Genomic DNA, 14,296 nt, shown 5'->3' on the forward strand with positions numbered 1-14,296 from the left:
AATTAGAAATATATATATTTTTCTTCCTAAATTCTTAAAAAAATATATGACTATTTAAAGCAAAAATTGTAACATTTTATTGTGGGCTTTGCAGTGAAAACACACGCATTACAGATGACCACTACAGCAAAGGACTGAGGAGAAGGATGAAAATAGAAGTATATGGCTGCACAAACCCATAAACTGTTAAGTAGCTACCTGGATTACTTCATTTAATCAACCCCAATCCCTTTGAGAACAGTATTAATAGCTCTATTTTATAACTGAGAAAACGGAAACTCAAGCAACATTACACAGTTTGTCCAAAGCCACAGAGCCCAAAGCAGTAGATCTGGGACTAGACCTCAGTCCATCTGACTGAAGCTGATGATGTGTTCGAGAGACCACCCTGCCCTTCCCAGTTATCTCCTGTGTGTGTGTGCACGCACGCATATGTATGTAAGGGTGAGGAGGTAGTTTCATTAAGGTCTATATGAATAAGTTTTGCATCCTTTATAAAACCTTGGTTAGAATAGCTGTCTATAATTTATATTAGTCAGTGTTTCTTTCATAAGAATTCAAGTAACAAATTTTCTCTTAGATTTCAGTGCCAAAATAAGTACTTTCTTCAAAAGAAATCAAATTCAACCACTTGTTCACTCACGCTAAACATTGTTATGAGTAGAAACAGGGATCCATACGGTCCCTACTCTAAAGGAGTATATAGACATAATAGTGTACATAAATAACCATGAAATTAGGTAAAAAGTAATTTGCATCTCTTTAAACAAAAACTAAAACACATTATATTTCCCTTTGCTTTGCCTGCCAAAGCTGGGAGCTAAATTTAATGTTTAAGTGCACTACTCATTTCACTTCTGGTTTCTAGAAGAAGGAAAATTATCTGATCTTTTATTCTATGACTTTTAACTGTGCTAGTGTATATGCATCCTATCTCAATCTATCTCAAATCCTTTTGTGGAAGCAGGAAGAATATATAACATATAAACAAACAAGAAAGTCTGGATTAATAGTAACAAACTGAATCTAATGAATACAAATCAGTATCTTTACACAGTACAGCAGAAACATTCTGGGTAGGTTGGAGGATGAAACGAGACAGTGTGTTAAAAGTACTCCAAAAAGTAGAGCTCTAGAAACACTTGTGAATGGAAGTATTATTTTTACTATTTTCCACAGATGTTATACAAGCTCTTAAAACCCATACTGGATTTATATTTAGAATGCATAAGTTGGGAAAATGACAAATGAAAATGGGGTATTGCTAGGCAAATGGTGTTTTCAAGGGCCAATGCAATGCAAATAATGTGAGTTTTGTATAGCTTCTTTGTTTCTACAGCTTTAGAGGGAGGTGGTGAAGAGCACTAGATTAACAAAAGTGGTGGCTTAGAAGGACTACCATTACTATGCCCTTTTCACATCCTGTGCATGGTAATTTGCTAGTGCCTCTGCAATGATATCTGACAAATTTTTAAGTGCCTTAGGATGCATGTCACTGGAACCTGCTGATTTAAACACATTCAACTTTTTTCAAGTAATGTTGGACCACTTGACTCTCCAGTCAGTTTTGGCTTCTTTCCCACTCATTCAAAATTTCTAGACAAAAAGTGATCATCTTAGAAGTTGTATTTTTGATGAACATAAATAAAACAGCAGAGATTTTTAAATATACTTTTAATTAGCTTTTCTCTTTAATAAATATCTAATGTTTTTGTTTTCTTCTATTGGCAAATACAACAGATTCTTAGTTATTCAAGTGGCATCTGTTCTCCAAATATGGAAATGCAGATTATAATAATACGTTGATAACAAAAGTAGAAAGGAAGGAGGACCTGGTAGGGCAAACAGACATATTACCTTTTGTCCCTTTTTCTCTTTGATCCTGTTTCTCCCACTTCAAGTCAAGGAATGACAAGGAATCTACTGTAACACGAAAACATGATGCTATAATGAGAACAATGGATAGAATTGTCCCTTAACCATCACTAAGAAGCTAGAAGACCTGAACAAGTCAACCTCTCTGGACCGTTTTTTTTCACACATAAAATAAATTAAGCTAGAGCTTCAGTAATACCTCCTTCAGTTAAAAAATGCAATGAATTCCAAAAGTTACAACAGAATGCAGTGATACTCTTATCCCCCACAGCCCATTCTATTAGAGTCTGTCCTCCTTTCACTGGCCTTACTGTACACTCAATAAAACGAGCATTTCTATTCACAACCTGCTTAAGAGAAATTCACACAAGGTCTAAATAAGACTTAATATCATAAGACATTTGCATTTTTTAAAGACCAGTTAAACCACATGCATTTCTAATTAATAGAACTTAGTGGTAGGTACAGTCAGGGAGGAGGGAAGAAATAAATATATATATACATATTATAGACATATATATATTTTTTGAGCAGAGAGCCTCCCAATGGTCCACTTTTGGCCTACTTATCCTACTTTCTTGTTCCTCAATTACACTTCCAGTGCATTTTTTACACAGCATAATTAACAAAAACCGCTATAAACACCCTCCACTTTATTTGACTCTTTATTCTCTTTTTGATTTAGCTCCTGCTTCTAGCCTCAATGATAAGGCTTCTAAGAAGTAAAATAGCCGTCATTGCAGGACTCAGTATTGTATAACTGCACATTAGCCATACCTTCCTCAAGGCTTTCACACACACGCACACAATCATTGGAAGAATAATGGAAAGAGGAAGTGCATGGAGTGGGAATGGAAATGGAGCACAGCTGGGATTACTGCTTTTTAAGATTTATTATGGGGAAGAAATATGGGAAACAGAACAAAAAGTAATAAATGAAAGGGAAAGCATGGAGTCGGCTCTAATTAAAACAATAGGGAATATGGAAATGAAGTATAAAATGAGGCCTAGATACAGCTAGGGAGTTATATGTTTTGTTTTTAGGTTTGTTTGGGGTTTTCTATTTGTTTACTTTTTAAAAACAATATATAGTGAAGAATGGAAAAAGGAGAGTTGAGGATAATAAAAGCAGAAGTGGAAATAGAGAAAAAAAAATAGCGAGAAAAGATGATGGGCAGACATGAAACTAGAAACAGAGAAAACAGACAAAAAGAGGGGATTCCGAATAGGAAGCAAGAATAAGAGAATGCACGATCCAGTGAGAGAGAGAGTATAAAGGATTTTACAATGGTGGTGCATACAAACGGGAAAGCTGAAATGGGAGCAGAGTAAGAAAAAGAAACAGAGTAGAAACCAAGAATGAGGGAGAACAGCAAAGACAAGAATAAGAGAAATCAGAGCCAGCTGGGTTACAAACCAGCAGCATGTGTCTTTTTGTTTTGCTTTTTGTTTGCTCTTTTAAATAGGAACACAAAGTGGTGAGAGATCATGATAAAGAACAGCACCATCTGGGGCATGTTTTCATTGGCCTTTTAATGTACTACAGGAAACAGAATCCCAAAAAGAGAATGCAGGTGGGGAGGGGTGAGTGAGGCAAATGTGACAGCAACAGGAAGCAATAGAAAATGAGCTCAGTGGGTAGACCACTAACATATACAGGTGATAAGCAGGACGTTTCAGACTACGCTAGCACATGATAGGCAAAAGAATTTCATAAAGCAAGGAAAATATGACAAACACTCCAAGGGCTGATCATCAATTAATTCAGTGTAAAAACTTTATTGATGCCTCTTCCTTAATCCTGTCACCAGTCCTATCTAATAACCGAAGCTCGGATTTTACTCAATTCTTTCTCATTAATCTTTCAAATTTATTTTTTTCTCTCACTCCTCCCTGAGATATTGTGCTAGATAGACACTGCAGAATATGCAAACTTTGAGTGAGCTGGCTCTATCATCAAGAACTCCCAACTGAACAGAGGTGGCAATTAACACAAGTTACTTAAAATATGTCTTTCATGAGTATTCTAGTTGAAAGTAATGTCTCCTATAAACTGAATGCTTTCTCTTTTATGGCACCAAACACTTTCTACCTTGTATAATAGTCATCTCTTTTAAACTATAAACTCTTTAAGGATCAGGATTTTTCTTTTCTTAGTAGTTTCTGTATTCAATCGAATCTAGCATAATGTTGTACCCATAATATGTGTTCAACGGTGCTGTGATTTCTAACTTGGAATGTGGGGGCCTCATGGAGAAGACAATACTTGGCAAGATCTTAAAACATGAGAAAGACTAAAACAGACAAATATGGGGGGAGGGGCATTCCACTGCAAAGAAGCATAAAGTAGGCTCAGGGGAAGAAATAACTGTAAGTCATTTCAGGACAGGGAAGTAGCCAAGAAGAAAGAGAAGATGAGACTGGTTAAGATGGACCAGAAAAAGGAAGACTACTAGGCTGATACACTGGTTTTGATATGAAATGCACTGTTTTGAAACAATCAAACTGGTATTTTAGGAAGATTACTCTTGCTATATAACACTATAAGAGAAAAGAAAATGAAATGATCTGAACTGCAGAAGATTTACTGAAGAAGTGATTTTTAAGCTAAGTCTCATAGGATGACTAGAAGCTCCTTTAAGAAAAGGCTGTTCAGGAAAATGAAATTAAATGAGAAACTGTAACATAAAAGGGCACAACAGATTCTGGGACTAGTCTAAGTATTCTGGACCTTCTGAGAGGTCCAGAGTGGCTAGAGAACAGAGTATTTAGAGGAAAGAGATATAAAACTTAAAAGACAGGCTATAGTTATATTGTGAGGGACATTATAATTTTTCATTTGATTATAAATTTTATAATTTTCAGAGAGAAAAGGCCCCCACATTGCCTACAGAGTCATATCCTCAAATGATGGGTGATTCAACAATTACTCACAATGACAGTGTCAACATCACTGTTCATATATTCAATGTGACACTTGCATGGAATAGATCAAATCTTTTCAAACCCACTTCAGAACATTTGGTTGCTATGCTAAAGAGATAACCATTTCTAGTTGTCACAGACCCAGATCTCACTGATCGGATTCCTGGAATTTTTTCTGAACAAAACAGTAAATTCAGAATAGTGCAACAGTTATTTTCACTTTCCAAATAGAAAGGAAAACTGGGTGGAAAACAAAAGACAGAACATTCATTTATAGGATAAATTGTTTTAAATTGTTAGAGCAAATCACATACCAGTGAATTCTTTTGGGTACTGCACACTTAATGACAACTCTACATCTCTAAATTTATGATATTGGGAGAAGTGGCATTTTGTTTTATGAAAATGTTCATTGTGTTTTTCCTCTCAAGCCACACTCCCATCACACATCACAAGTTAGTATCAAGTGCTTTAAATAACAACACTTTCAATAATATGAACGAACACTGTTCTTGCTATACTTTACTATAACTTCCTGTGTCTTTGACATATTCAAGAAGTGAAACTCATGCATAGCATGTTTATATTATTCCCTCCTTAGTGAAAGCTCACAATGTCAGGTCTGGAGAGATAAGAGCTGCTTCCAGGACATGAATTCTCATGAGGATTAGGCAACCACCATCTGGGGCTCTAGAGTTTATCTGCAGCAGCTGCCTTTAAAGTATCACACTAGATGGGGGGAAAAAGTCTAAGTCTAAAGTGTTTAACAACTTGCTCTACCTTGGCTTTGATTATCGCTCTGAATTGCGTTTTCCCCCTCCCTTATAAGAATAAAATACAACAGAGTGACCTCTTAATAAAACACAACTAATTTATAACAACTTACTATGTTATAATTTGTTAATACATTATTATGTATTCAAATAAACACATCGGTGCAAATTTTCTTAACATGTTATGATATATAACAATATGAATTTTAAGTTACAATTAGCTTAATAATTACCCAACAATCACCTGCAATCATTAATAAAGGCTTAATACTCTAAATTTTTATTTCTACTTAGACAAAAAACCTATAGATTTTAACAATTTAATAATATTCCAGATTATTTTGAGAGAATTTTTAATGGCCTCAGATGACATTAAAATAACCATAACACTAAATTTCATTAAATGGAAAGCAAATATTTATAATATTTATATATCAAATATTTATGTAAAAGAACAGAGAGCTCAAAAATGAACATGTTAGAGGAAAAAGTTAATTTTAAATACTCAGTTTTAAACAGGAACTTGCTTGGGTGGTAAACACACAACAGAATATACAGATGTCAAATTATAATGTACACCTGAAAATTATATAATTGTATTAACTAACGTTACTCCAATAAACTTTATAAAAAATTTTTTTAAATAAAAAATAAACAGTAACTTGCTAAAACTGATTAATATATTTCATAGTGCTAAAATTGGTCACAATGAAACAAAGAGCTATTAAAGAAAACATAACAGGAAACGTGAAACAAAATATTTTCTATAAGGTATGAGTTCTACTCTACTAAGTCTCAAAATCATTGCACCACTAAAAATATGCCTAGTTCTTAAAATTAGGTCTTTTCAATCAAATATTCTTTTACCTGCTATAGAATCGTAAGTTACACTTGTTCATTTGAATATTCTTTGGCAAACTTATTAAATTAAGAAGACAATATTATTGTTAGTCCCATGATCTAAGATTCCGCAAGGCTTGCTATTTAACTCTATACTACCCTACCCACTTACTAAGTAAGCTCTAAAGTCTCTCATAGGACCTCTGTATTATCTTTTTAAATCACGGTGAAATCAGGTAATCCAATCTGGGCTCCAACCATCATCCAATTTTTCATTAAAAATACTAGCCCAACAAAACAAAAGTATATTCCCCTATCTATTCAAATGCCACTATAGTATGAATGATAAAGAATAGCGTTTGTCTGATTTTCAGAGACTGTTCTCAATATATCCATATTCATATGAAAACATAGTATCAACAAATACAAGATCAGTGTACTCAATTGTGTGGTATAAGTAAGTGCCAGGAGTTCAAACAGCAGTATTAATGTCTGAGTCTGAGTCTGATTCTGAGAATCATAATCAAGTGTAGAAAGGGTCTAGGTATTCAATTCAATTCTTGCATTTTAAAGATAAGGAAAATCAGATCACAAAGGTCACAAAGGAGAAGCTTCAATAAAGATGAGATTTCAGGTGGACTTTGACAGATTTGGACTAACTAAGAAGGAGCAAGAGGGAAACTCCTGAGGACAGAGAAAAGTAAAAGAATAGAAACAATTTGATTAAAAAACATTCATGGAAAGAATATCTTTATCTCGCTACTATTGTGCAGGTACTGTGCTAAGTGCATTTCGCAGGTTCTCATTCATGCCTAATTAATAATTTTTGTATTATCATCTTCATTTTTTATAGTAGAAAAACTCTGAGGCTCACCGTCAAAACTGAAACAGAAAACCCTGGTCTATCTGAATCCAAAGCCTATATACTTTCTACATTCTTTTACCATAATATAGTTCTCTACCTATTTTTTATACAACACTCAGTATCTCTTCCATCTTTAAAACTTTTTTAAGCTGCCTTTGGCCTCTTGGAAAGTAATTTGATTCTAATGCCTTATTACTATCATTCTTCTAAAGTTGGGCTATCAAAAGTAAATAGGAGCTATCAACCCAGGATAAGTTCATTTTGATACTTCTGACACAGATTTACATGAAACTACCACTCTCTTTTTAAGAATAGACTGGCTTTATTATCACACTGTCATCTATTTATACCTAGTTAATATTGTTTCTATCAATGAAAAATGAAGTGTATCTTTAAACGGTCATAAGTAAATATGTGTCCTCCAGAAAAGTAGAAATCCAATTTAAATGCCCAGGAAACATTTGGCACTGAAAGGTACTGAGTTACCTAGGTGCCTGTCTGGCAAACATACAGTCATTCAGATGAGTACCTTCCATAAAGAATTCATCCATAGGCCCATCCTCAGCAAAGGATTACTAGAAAAGCTGGGTATACACCTACTACGGGAAAAGAAGAGCATCTTAACAGGAGTAAAAAAAAAAAAAAGAAAAGCAGTATGGGGGAACAGAAAAGAGGGAAGAATTGTTGTGGCTAACTAGGGTAGGGAGTTACACATACGGGTGCTGGTGATCTTTCATCTGTACCAGTAATCTGTAAAATAGGCTTTGAAAACTAGAGTCTGCCTAAATATACATTCTGTTCTTTGGTTTAAACCTAAGAAAACAACATAAATGCTTAATATAGATTCTAAAGCTTAGGTTAACCCTAGGAATATAGATGAACATTCTTAAATGTCACTTAAGAATACATATCTGATGACTTGATTCACAAATGGCTTGAAGTAAGGCTATCGAAAAGTTAAGACAGGATAAAAAGGAACATTCTGCACAGGGGGAAAAACAGGAAGAAACGAGAAAGCTGGAAAGCAAGAAAATCTTGAGAAAAAACGAGTACTTTGGCTGATGACGTGGAAACCAGAAAGTCTTGAATGCCAGTGTGAGAAATATAGGAAAAATCAGTAGAGTGTAAGATGGATTTATATCATGGAGAAACTGAGCAAGAAGACCCCCAAAATTAATCCAACTAAGTGCTGTGTGTCAGGCATTTTGCCAAAGAAACAAAGATTTCTGGCAATTTCTGTACTCAAGAATTCAAACTCTAGTGAGACATATGCATAATCACATTGCATAAATATCACAAATTTTAATACAACAGCAATATAAGTCAAATGCTAAAGATTTGTACAAAAATAATTATGTGATGGCTATGACTGGAAATTATCTCACAAAGGAGATATATTTGAGCCATGCTTTGAAAGATAAATACAATTTCCTCTGGTAGAGAAAGAAGGATGATAAGAAAAGTAACTAGAGCCTGATTGGGGAGATCAAGTGAGACTGTAAGGGAGGAAACAGACATTAAGTTAACAGTAAATTATGCATTCTTAAAAAAAGAAAATGAGTAAGAGTCAGCAATTCCATTCCTAGGTATAGACCTAATAGAATTAAAAAGATGTTAAAAAGAAAAAGATTTGTCCATGGAAAACTTGTACACAAATGTTCATAGCAACATTATTCCTAGTAACTAAACAGTGAAAACAACCCAAATGTCCACCAATTGATGATACACAAAAGGTACTATACCCATACAATGGAATATTATTCAGTAATAAAAAGGCATTAAGTTTTGATACATGCTATATAGCATGAATTAACCTTGAAAACATTATAAGTGAAAGAGGCCAATCATGAGAACTATGTATTATATGACTCTATTTATATGAAATGCCCAGAGTAGGCAAATCTACAGTGGCAGAAAGTAGATTAGTGGTTGCACTGGGCTCACAGTTTGGGGGAATAATGGAGGAGTGATGATACTGGGCATGGATACCTTTTGGGAGAAACGTAAATGTTTTAATATTAATTATGGTGATGGTTGCACAGCTCTGTGAGTAAAATTTTTAAAAAGCATTGAATTATATACTTTAAATGGGTAAATTACATGGCATATGAATTATACCTCAATAAAGCTTTTTTTAAAAAAAGACGACTTCAAAGAAGGTTCAGACCACTCTACATATACATACACACCCACACACATAGGGCTAATTCTTTGAGGGAAGCTTAAAAATAGATTTGGAGGTGAGTTAAATGGCCTTAGCTTTCTGCTTTGAAGGTGTGGGCTGAAACCAGAACTTGTTTATTCCTCTGTCTTATCATATATCCATCCATCTCAGTACAGTTAAACTCTGTAATAGGCACATAGTGAATGCTTAATAAATATGTTAATTGGTAGTAAATATAAAATGTAATATGAAATAAGAGGAAAATCCAACAGCATAAACAGGTAACGATAAGCACAAAGTTAAAAAAAAAAGTTAGATTTTTCTTCAGGCTGCAGATCTTGACAGACTACGGTACAGGTGCACATGTGCAGGTCTGTTTTATAAGCTGAGAAATTCCTTTTATCCAATCATTTAAATTAACAATTTTTAAAAAATGTTTTCCATATTTATTTTTCTGAGGTGGAAATGTAACATTCTAAAAATGATTTTTTCAGCCTATTAGATATCAAAATTCAGTGAGTTTATCTTAAGAAAATAATTAGTTGATAAAGGTAATTTTATTAGAATGCTTGACTGACACAGTACAGAAGTATAGTAGTACCGTTAGAAAATTTTGAAGTTACAATCCTTTCTGAAGCTATCTCAATTATTATTTATTAGAATACTTTCTCTGTTAAACTACTTTTCTGTCTAAAAGATCCCGATTTTTTAAAAATTGGGATAATACAAAGATGTAGCTTTTAATTCACAGTTAAACATAAGAACTGAACTGAAAAACAATTGCACTTTCATTGAAATGAATGGCTCATTATTCAAAAGCATACATTCATCAATACAAATAAACTTTCATTTCTAAGTTTCTGTGTGAGGCTAAAATCCTAAAATAGTGCCTAAGTTGCACTACAATTCAGCTGCTAAGGAAAAGCTAAGTAATGCTTCCCATGACTAAATGGATTAATTCTTTAGCCCAAACACAATTACTGTTCTCCACACTGTTCTATTGAACATCTAAATAAGCATCCCAAAGCTTATTTCATTCAAAGAAAAGATGTGGACCAAAGAATAATCCCGATGTATAAAGTTTACATTTTGTGTAAAGTTTTCTAAAAACGGGAAAAATCTATAAGTGGTAATCAGGAAACGAAATGAGTCATTTTAGACAGGTGTAGAGCATGACATCTACTGACTGATATCTTTGTCGAAGGAGCACTGTGCAGATTCCAGTAAGATGTCTTTTTCTCAAACTAATTTTCGTTACTTAGTACCTGAACCTAGACTTTTCCATAGCTGACACACATATTAGCAGTGAAAAGAATAACCCTTTGAGAAATAGTCTGTTACATGTTGATATACATTTCATCTGACTGTTCCTATTCTTGCTTTAAAAATTTTCAACTTCAACCATGTATGAAGAGTGCTCTCTTACAGGCATGCTTATTTAACATTTTATTCTCCAATATGTTTTCAAAGTTCACAACTACACACCTAATCTAGTGGCAGGGTCAAAGATGGGAGAGTGGGGAAAAGAGGCAAACCTGTAGCTGTATTCAAATAATGCTCTATGATTCAAGAAGTAAAGAAAACAAATGATAGTTATTAATTTCAGATCGGGATTCTCTGACAATGACAAGTCATCTGATTACTAGATGGGCTGCCTTTTTAATAATTGCTATTACTGAGATATTTACACAGAGACTGGGTGACTGTGTCCAATATGTTGGTGAAAGAACCTATATGAGGAAATCTGAACTAGATTAACTGTAGGGTTTCTTCTTCTTTTTTTTTTTTTTTTTTTGGTAGGTTTTCTTCTGACTTTTAAGACTGGTCAATTTCCACACCTCTTTATCTAAAGTTTTGAAATTATAGCTGTTTTTCCACCTGCTTAATGTCCCTTCGGAGACTTCTACTGTCAATTTACTGTTGCAACATCAGTTGCTGAGAGAATTTTTAGCTCTTTAAAAATACTTTTGCATTTAACTAAAAGATTATTGTTAGGAGTTTTCTAAAGTTCTGCACCAAAGGACTTTCACAAACAATGAGAATGTATTTTCACAACATCAATCTATTTAGCTTTTGTCTCCTAATGAAAGCTGAATTATTGGCAGGGCTTCCTCACACTGTTGTAAACTAGACTGCTGCAAATGAGCAAGTGGAATGGTCTACGTAACCTTTATGTCATGGAGATTTTAGGCAGAAATGAAAATGAAATGTTGAATTCCTACCCAGTTTTGATTGGTGTTTGGGTTCATCAAGAGGGAGTTAAACATTGTCTGAACCTCACCTTTAGCAATTACAGGTATAATCTGATTAATTTAAGTGGTTATTAATGACTTTTGGAATTCTAATTAGCCAGGGGGACCACAGAGGCAGACAGTATTTGGAGAACAGAGTCGACCTTTTCCTAGCCTGAGTTTAAACTCTCAGGGAAGCACCCCTATATAATTCCTATCCACCCATTTTAGCTAAATGAGAGATGAGGGTAGACTGAATAAATATAATAATAAAAACATACAGAAAGGACAGAAAAAGAAAGATAACAGATGAAATAAAAAATATATATGAGAAAGAAAAATCTTCAACATACTTTCAAAAAAATGCACTAATGATAAAAAAGCAAAACCTAATTAACTACTACAACAAAACAAAACAACAAACAAAAAGGAAACTTGCTGGAAAATGGTTGTTAGGTATCTAGGCTAGAATGTTATCTATGACAAATTAGAAAGACATAAAATTAAGATAAAATTACTTTTTACATAAAAAAAGATTTATTGTGCTTCTCTGAAAAGGCAAAAATCCCAATGGCTTCCAGTACCCAAAATGTTTTTCTAAATTTGCACTTTTAACGTACCCATAAATAGGCTACTTTCCTCATGGGGGTCCTAACATGTGTACTCTTAAAAACATGAGGTATAAAATCAGAGTGAGGGGAAACCCACACCCTAGAGTTACAAATTGCTTCACTTGCTCTAAATCTTTTGGCTATTTCAAATATATATCAGGAGTTCTAGTCTCAGATGAGATGGAATAAGCACACTCTACCCTGTCTTTCCCACTGAATGCAGGTATAAAACCTGGACAGGAGGCATAAATCAAATATTTAAGAGCTCTGAAGGCAGACTGGGGAAGATCAGAATTCTAATTATCACCAAACTGGTACCCCCTTTGTGTCCTCTGGCCTAAACACGACACAGCAGAAACTTACAAGTGGGCACTCAGGCAGACAGAGGGAACTCCAGGGACAAGCCCTCTAGTAGCTTAAGGTTCAGGAAAGCAGTCTCCTAACACTTAGAGTAGAGGAAATTCCTCAGGTCTGTGTTCTTTTCAACATTCTTTTGTACCTCAAACCGTAAGCAAGCTTGTGATGCAGTGGAGGCAGCAACAGCAACAGCAATGGGATCTGGAGTCTAAACTCTGAGAGAGGAAACCATCCTCTTCAAGAGGATGGCACAAACTCCTGTTCTTTATTTTTTTCTGTCTGCCTTCTCCTTCATCCGACATGGAGGCACAGCTGCAAGAAGTACACAGCAGAAGGGAGTAATTAAAGCCCCAACTCTGTGGAGGACCAAAAGAGGGAAATCCAGGTAATCAAAAAGTACCAGGGAGACTGTAAAGAGGGAGAAGCTCAGGAAAGTGATCCCATTAGTTTATGAACTTCTGGGCTAATCTCTAAGCTGTGCATGCATGGAGCTGATGCTTAAATAGCATACTACAGACTCTGAGAACTGAACTACAGAACAGACAACCACCCAGTTTCTAGGCTGGCCACTATTTGGCATATATGCAGGAAAGATCTAAACTGTACTGCAAAGGTTTTGTAAAAAGAATTGATTTATCAGAATAACTCACAGGAGGCTGGTTAGAACTTGCAGACTGAACCCAACCAGACTGATTCCCTACTAAAACAAAAAAAATCAACATTTACCATAGGATTTAAACAAGGCAGTATTATCATGTAATACCTAATTGTCCAGGATATAGTCCAAAATAATTTGACACATCAAGAATCAGGAAAACTTCAACTTATAAGACAAGTAACAGATGCCAACACTGAAATAACATATATAAATTTATTTGACAAAGACTTTCAAAAGAAGCTGCTATGAAAATGTTCTAACAAGAGCAAACACTTTTAGAATAAATGGAAAGGTGAAAAATCTCTTCAAATAAAGATGTAAAGAAGAACCAAAAGAAAAATTTAGAAATTGAAAATTAAAATAACCAAAATGAAAATCCCCTTGGATAGGCTCAAAAGCCAAATGAATATGATAGAGGAAATGGCTAGTAACCTTGAAGATAGAGAATATCCATTTGAACAGAGGAGGAAAAAATATACATATTTATTTTTTTATTTTTAAAGCCAACCCTCAGGAACTTATGAGAAAAGAAGAGATCTAATACTTATTTCACTGGAGTCCAAGAAGGAAATGAGAGGGTGTGGTACACAAAGAAAAATTATTTGAGGAAATAATGACTGAAAACTCAAATTTTCAGCTTTACTTGTGTTACTTAAAGGGCAACAAAACTAAAACGACAGAGAATTTCTCAACAGAACCACAGAGGCCAGAAGGAAGTAGAAGGACATTTTTAAGCGCTAACAAAATGAACTCAACCCAGAATTCTATACTCAAGGAAAATATCCTTCAGGAATGAAGGTGAAATAAAGATAGCCTCAGATGAAGGAAAACTAAGAGAATTCACTGCCAGCAGATCTGCTCTAAAAAAATTGCTGAAGAAAGTTCTTGAAAGAGAAAAGACACCAGAATGAAACCTAAACATTACGAATGAGAGATAAGCAACAGAAATGGTTAATAGTCCTTCTTCTCCTGAGATCTTTAAACTATGTTGAAAACA

The 14,296-nt window shown here is 34.4% G+C and overlaps 1 protein-coding gene across 4 annotated transcripts in view; it reads right to left on the reverse strand.

Annotated features, from left to right (window-relative positions):
* Positions 1–14,296, reverse strand: part of ZCCHC7 (zinc finger CCHC-type containing 7) — a 192,276-nt gene that overhangs the window by 126,302 nt on the left and 51,678 nt on the right. For 3 of the 4 annotated variants that reach the window (XM_025046544.1, XM_025046545.1, XM_025046546.1), the window contains exon 3: positions 1,858–1,923. The exons of the other annotated variant lie outside the window; for it this stretch is intronic. In XM_025046544.1, coding sequence (XP_024902312.1) covers positions 1,858–1,923 — 66 coding nt within the window. The remainder of the gene's footprint in view (positions 1–1,857; positions 1,924–14,296) is intronic. 4 annotated transcript variants of the gene reach the window in all.

This window comes from Pteropus alecto, unplaced genomic scaffold (assembly GCF_000325575.1).
Source record: "Pteropus alecto unplaced genomic scaffold, ASM32557v1 scaffold114, whole genome shotgun sequence".
NCBI lineage: Eukaryota > Metazoa > Chordata > Mammalia > Chiroptera > Pteropodidae > Pteropus > Pteropus alecto.